This window comes from Micropterus dolomieu, linkage group LG12 (assembly GCF_021292245.1).
Source record: "Micropterus dolomieu isolate WLL.071019.BEF.003 ecotype Adirondacks linkage group LG12, ASM2129224v1, whole genome shotgun sequence".
Classification (NCBI taxonomy): Eukaryota; Metazoa; Chordata; class Actinopteri; order Centrarchiformes; family Centrarchidae; genus Micropterus; species Micropterus dolomieu.
The window spans coordinates 36,525,511-36,532,663 of record NC_060161.1 but is presented as its reverse complement, the minus strand read 5'-3'; the positions used below and the strand labels follow the sequence as shown (position 1 = coordinate 36,532,663).

At 38.7% G+C, this 7,153-nt stretch overlaps 1 protein-coding gene across 1 annotated transcript in view; it reads left to right on the top strand.

The window, feature by feature from the left end:
- The window catches only part of LOC123979968 (high affinity immunoglobulin gamma Fc receptor I-like), a 6,642-nt gene extending 4,980 nt beyond the window's left edge, over positions 1 to 1,662 (top strand). Inside the window, exon 7 of the mRNA XM_046064080.1 lies at positions 640 to 1,662. Within this exon, the coding sequence (XP_045920036.1) occupies positions 640 to 678 (39 nt within the window). The 3' untranslated portion in view covers positions 679 to 1,662. The remainder of the gene's footprint in view (positions 1 to 639) is intronic.
- The last annotated feature ends 5,491 nt before the right edge of the window (positions 1,663 to 7,153 follow it).

The following is a 7,153-nucleotide window of genomic DNA, read 5'->3' as shown; positions in this document are numbered from 1 at the left end:
GGTACAGCTGCTCTTTACTTATTAACTTTGGACAGAGTCAGGCTAGTTGGTTCACCCTGCTGTTTGTGTGTGTGTGTACACACATGGTGGTTTTAGTCCATAGGCTCCTGTAGCGCCTCCCAGAGGGCAGGAGGGCAAACAGTCTCTTTGTTGGGTGGCAGAAGGTTCTAATGTTTATTAGAAACGACGCTTCCTGTAAATGTTCTCAATAGCAGGAAGTGAGGCTCCAGCAATGCTCTGGGCGGTTTTCACCACAGCCTACTATGCCTTCTTGTCTGAGACAGAGCAGTTCCTGTACCAGACTGTAAGTTTAGGGTCCATCAGGACCCCCGCCAGCTCCCCAGCACATGCTCTGAGCACACATCCAGGGATGCCATCAGGGCCTGAAGCTTTGCGTGTTTAACACTGCTCTGACGTCAGTAGGGAGGAGTCGGGGTTGGTGGTCAGCAGTCAGCACTGCCTTGATTGCAGGTTGTCCTTCTCAAAATGAGTGTAGAAGATGAGTTGTTAAGCTGGTTGAGGAAGGAGATATCAGAGTAAGGTGGGGGAGGGGCTGTTGGGCTTGTGGTCACTGGTGTGAGTTTCTTTGTCTCCAACAGTTTCTCATGTTGTTTGAACTGTTTGTGTTTGTGTGTTCAGAGTTTCCAGCAGATCCAGAGGTCGTCTACTCTTCACTGAGGTAGACCTTCACACCTTCACACCAGTCCAACCACTGATGTCCAGCTGGCCTGGAACTGGTCCCCAGAGCCCCTCACACCTCAGCACATTAATTTATTAGATTTCACTGTTAAAGATAAATTAGACTCAGGCAGCTACAAAGTAACACATCTTTATTTTTATTTTTCCTTTATTTAACCAGGAAGTCCCATTGAGATTCAGAATCTCTTTTACAAGAGACACCTTGTCAAGGTAGCAGCCAAATCACAACAAATGCATACACTTATACACACTTATACACAAACAGTAACAAAACAGGTTGATTTTCAAGTGTCCCAAAAAGACATATATATCCCTTGGAAAGCGACATATATGACTGTTCCCCATCATGACATCTGAGAGAGTTGGCAAGTCCAGCGACAGGCGTACTGGACTTTCAGTAAGTCAGTTGACCCTAAGTCATGTGACGTTTAACACGTAGTAAACGTTGTGAAACGGTCATGCTTTGGTTAAGTTTAGGCTACAGGACCACTTGGTTAGGATTAGGAGAAGATCTCAGTTTGGGTTAAAATAAGTAATAAGTCACGTGACTGAAGTCAAAAAGCTATTTAACTTTCTCTCACACGGGACTCGAACTTTGGTTTCCAGAGTAAGGGTCCGTAATTTGCTTCACTCGTCCATCCACCCCTCATCAAGACTTTGTCGACCTTTAAATTACCTGACTTGTTCTGCCACTAGAGGTAACGGCCAAACTAGAACGTAAATATGTGTTGTGAGATAAATAATAAGAGACATAGATGAACGTTTCTCTGGTGAGGGCGGGCTGGAGAGAGACAGACAGGTCAGATTTAGTGCAACAAAAATAAAATTGTTATTTATTGTTTTGTGGGTGATGTAATAACTTTACTGCTATTTATATTGGATTAATTCTTTTTGTTTCTTGTTGAACAGCAACTTGTTTTTTTTTCTGTTGGATCAATAAACTTTGTCTGTCTCGTTCTTGTTTTTCCCCTGTGGTTCTGTGGGTTTCACAAAGCTGTCGGATGGAAAATTTGACAAGTAAGTTTGACTGTGGCTCACCGATACACACACCCCTCTTCAGTGCAGATCACTAAAAATAAACAAGACCGCAACCACAGACTCTAAACAGCATGAATGTCTTTAAACGTAAGTATAATATAAGATCTTATTTATGGTAAATGCACTTTTTTACGTCCTTTCATGGACATGTTGTGCCGACTTCTGCCTGCCTGCCGAGAATTGCATCAGAGAGAAAACTAGAATAAGTTTTCTCCATATTTATAATATTTCTCCATCAAATACGATCCAGTTTCACCAAAATCAGTGAAAAAGGTTGTTTTTGTACAGTAATCAGTGGGGCCGGCCCCCAGAAACACTGTGCTTCAGCAGCATTATATTGAGAAATCTTTTCATTGGATGCTAAATGAATACAGCAAGTGCATGATGAGTCATCATTTTAAAATGGTTTCCAAGTAACAAACTTTTTTTATGTTTCAATTTAAACATGGATTTTGGGAACGTGAGATTTGTGTTTCTCTAAAAATACACTGAGCAGACAACGCGTCATTGATACTTCTCATCTTCATTTGCCTATTTGGCTTTGAAATAATCCAAAAGTAGCTAAAAGTAATCAGATTACATTACTTTTATTTTGTGGTCCCTCCACTCTGCCCGCTGTTCTATTCAAACACAATGAAAAGTCGTGATAAAGGCAGATTTTTCTCTCAAATAGAATATTTTCAGTAATTTACTACAGCCTTGTGAAATGCTCTCATTGCAGACATTACACAAGGCTGTTGGATTGCTTTCGTTTTCCAATTTAAAATATTTCCACATTGCAGACATTGTAGCCACGTCCTGCCACAAACGGCTCTCCGTTAAATGACACTTGTGTGACAGCTAAAGCATTATAGGTATCAGGCTTAGGTTCATGCTCAATAAAGCCTCGATCCTGATCGTTGATATCGGATCGGAACATCCCTAGTAAAAAGGCACGAGACAGTGCCCTCCCTAGACAGAGAAAAAGGGGGGGGGGGGAAGCTCAACATGGTAATCAGAGCAGAAATCCCAGATGGACTTACTAATAAACTCAACCATAAATACATTTTAATCATTTGAATTCATAAGGACCATTACTAATGGCTTATGAATGATAAATATGTTTGTTATTAAGCAAAACAATAACCAATATCCACTTCTCCGCACACCTTTTTAAAATGTTTATAAACACATCGCTGCTTACTGGGTAACACCTCCGACACCTAACACCACCTAACGAGAGAAAACATACCTCACCTTTTGTTTCAAGGAAACATGTTCAACCCTGAAACTACAGCAAACCGGAGCAAAGCTTTTTGAGTTTTAACTTGGCCCAGACGTGTCATCAAGGCAAAATGACAAATATGACCAAGGTCATAACATGAGTAAATACTGAATCCTTTACTTGATTTACTTATTTGGTTTTTCTTTGTTGTTGTTTATTGGCCCAAAAATGTCAAGAAGTTATAAAAATGTATATTTTATATTAAATAAATTTCAACACAACCTGAGAATTAATATATAAACATAAATATCATGATGCTGGCGTTTCTGATGCTATTACTAAGAGTCACCAAAGTCTTAAAGCTCAAATGATCAAAACTCATGAATATTAAACAAAAAGCAATCAATAAAACAAAAGTAAAAACTTTAAAGCAACAATTTAAAACTGGCAACCACAGTGAAAACAAACTCTTCTGACTATAAGTTTATTTTCTTTTTACTTTACAGAGAAACTTTTTGTCATTATATTTAAAAACATCCAGCTGAACAAACAACAGAAGAAGAAAGTTAGAAATGATGCTTGGTGGTGACATCAGCAATGACATCATCATTCGGTTGGTCCAATCCCTCGCCATCTTCTCTGAGTGGAGACGTCGTCGTGGAAACAGGAGGGTTCCTTCCAGCAGAGTTCAGCTTTCATTTAATTAACTACCTGATAAATTAACCTGAAAAAAAAGATTTTTGCTTTTAAATGAGGCATATTGTCATCGGGACATCGATTGATTCAGTAAGTGATCGATCATTGGAGTATGGGTATAGCCCACCACTTAGTTCAGACTGAAACATCTCAGCAGCTGTTGGATGGATTGTGAAATGTAAACATGTGGGATCCATTAAATATAAATCATTCTGGTTGATGGAGAAATGCTGCAGCAGCTTCCTGTTTGTTCTTGTCTGTCAGCAGTCAGTGCAGCAGCTGAGCCAATCATTGACTGATGATATGAACATTTAGCCAATCAGGTGATGAGACGCACTTTGCAAAGCACTCTGGGTGAAAGCTCCATATAAACATGCAGTCAGACAGCCAGCAGGGGGCAGCGCAGGAGCTTCTCTTTGTTCACAGGAGGGAAAAAAATCCTGTGGATGAAAGAAGAGCTCCATCATCACTGCTGAGAGCACAAAGTGAGAGTTACACCAGGAAACATCCAGAGAGGAAAACTGAACTGTGGCAGCAATATTTCAGAGACACCAAGTGAGCGTCCTGCAGAGTGTGACAAACTGTTCTACTGCATCTGTACGTAAACTAGAAACTTTCAGTTCCAGCAGGTTATTTTATTAAAAACATCTCACAGACACATTCAGGTTCTTCTGGGAATAAAAGATGCCTTGGTTGTGCTGTTTGGTAGATGTATGATTTGTCCAATAGGACTGGTCATTCTAGCTTTCAGTTTCAGTTACAGCAAATCAATAATTTTACAAATGCACCCATATTAATACATTGTACATTTTCAACCAACAGTGAGCCTTTGATTTTCCCTCAACCTTTAATGCAGCTTAATGCTTGAGTGTCCTCATATGTCCTTCTAGTTTTGCAGAACTGCTGCAATAATGAAACCTGTCAGTGAAGTGTTTTATCACCAACACACAACTGAGCCATGTTTTAGCCATCTGTTTTGAAATAACAGGTTTGTTACAATAAAGATTCATTTCAGATATTTTCATTTCATGTAGCTGATGCTTTTATCCAAAGTCACTTACAATTGCTTTACGTGTCAGAGGTCACACGCCTCTGGAGCAACGAGGGGTTAAGTGTCTTGCTCAGGGACCAATTGGTGGATGGTCACAGTCAGGGTTGGGAGGGTTACTTTAAAAATGTAATCCTGTACAATTACTAATTACTTGTTAAATGTAAACAGTGATGTAATCCAAGTACTTTTAGTTACTTTTGGATTACTTCAATGCCAAATACGCAAATATAAACATGAGAGTATCAAAGATGTTTTGTCTGCTTAATGTATTTTTAGAGAAACATACAATTATAAAATATCCCATTCCCATGAAATCAAAATGGATATTTAAATGTTTTTATATGATTTACCTTGCACTGGGCCTGTACTTCATCTGGCCCATCAATGACAAAAATGTTGTTTTGTAGGTGTTCTTGAAGATATTTTAGATTGTGTCATTTCCTGGAAAACGATTTTAAATGTTGATAAATCATCCTGCACTGGGGAGCCTGTATTAATTTGGGTCCAATGAAAAGCTTTCTTAATTTTTATGACTCTGCTGGAAAATTTTTTTTCTGGGACAGGCACCGCTGATTACTGCACAAAAGCACACACTGATTTTGCTGAAACTGGATCATATTTGATGGAAAATATTTCCTGGTTTTCCTGTTTGTAATCACAATTTTTACAAAACGTACCTGTAATCTGATTATGTCGGTTGTTTTCTGTACTGTAACGGAATACAGTTACTTTATACATGTAATCCGTTACTCCTACATTCTCATGAGGAGTTTAGCACCCCTAAAGGTTTGCAGGTTTCTCCAAGACACAACTGAAATGGGTTCCCAAATATAACCTTCTGTGGCGTTAATATACAGAGGCAGTCCCTCCAAGTAAAGTTTGTGTGATAGAGAGAGAGCTCTACAGAATACATGAACACCACTGTTAAAATGTGTTTCAGACATCCAACAGAAAAGCATTACTGGCGCAAGAACAAAAAAATAAGAAGACATCTGACAACCAAACAGCAGGGGTGGAAAAACTACTAGAATATTCAAGATGAGATAGAAATGTTTGATCTCACACTGGGGAATATCACTTTTTACTGTAGCTCCAGATACAACAGAACTGATAAGAAAATACACATTAAATAATAGTAGAATAGAAATATAACAGAAATTGAAAATTAAGAATTAGTTATATATACTCTGTTAACGTTATACATATATAACCCCAATATTCCAACTCATTCTACCTTTATATTAAAGACCAGCTTTATGATGCAAAACAAAACTTAATAGAGGTCCTTGAGGTTCTTGAGAGTCGGTGTGGATGATCCCTGTGAAAGAGTAACCGCCCAAACAGGATGCTCTAAGTCAATAAAATGCGCCCGCAACGAGGCGAGAGAAACAATATAATTTAATTTGTCAGCACTACATGTGGCATTCTTTGGTCGGGGGATTTTGACAAGGTTATTGGTTTGTGTTTGTTTCATTAGTTTTTTGTTTTGTACCAATTAAATTTTAGAAGAAATAAAACACATTGGAACACATTGTTATTGTTATTATACTTCTTCTTTATATATATATTTATATATACTTTTTAAATGTATTTAAGTGTTTTCTTGCTTTTCTGGTGTATTAGTTTTTATGTGTTTTATTGCCTTTGCACTTGTTAAAGTACTTTGTAACTTATTTTTGAAAATTATTAGTATTTTTGTTATTTTTATTGTGAAAATCTTATTTAAATTGAATAGTGAGTGTCAGACAGAGTTTACTTCCTGCTGCCAGTACGTGGCGCTACAACTATAAATGTAGATTGGTGTGTAGATGTGTTTGGGGCGGGACCATTATCAAGCAAGTTATGACTACTTCCTGTTTCATGGCAAAGCGTGGTACTTTGCCATTGAAGGAAAACTCACAACCTTTACAACAAGACATCACCAATGTGTTAAGGGTCTGAGCTGGTTTTGAAGTAGATATGGCCAACTTGCAAGAAGTGATTCATCACAGCATTGAAGTAGTCACTTCCTGTTGTGCCACAGAAATTTAGTTCATGTAGGTAAAACGCGCTGCATAGGCTGCTTCATTGAAGGTCACTTCCTGTTGCCAGCAGGTGACGCTATGACTATGGGTGAAAGTGTTGCAGTATGAGAATCTGACCTGAAGAGAGGCTTTCAAGGTGGTGACTTGAATCGGCCCATTTTCAGGTGACTGGGACTGATCGCTGTCATCTATCCGATTCTGTGCCGGTTACATCTTTCGTTATGCAGTCTATGGTCTACATGCAGACTGCGCTGCACAGTGTTTCATATAATGTACGCAGCAGCACAGAAAGATGTTGTTATTGTGGAAGTTGTTCACAAAACAATTCGTTATGCATCTATAGAAATGTTTTGTTATTAATTCTCGTGCTGTGTGTGTCTTCACTCGTAAACAAACCTCGATCCGTCAGCGATCTCTGACGGCCCTGCTGCTGCCTCTGTC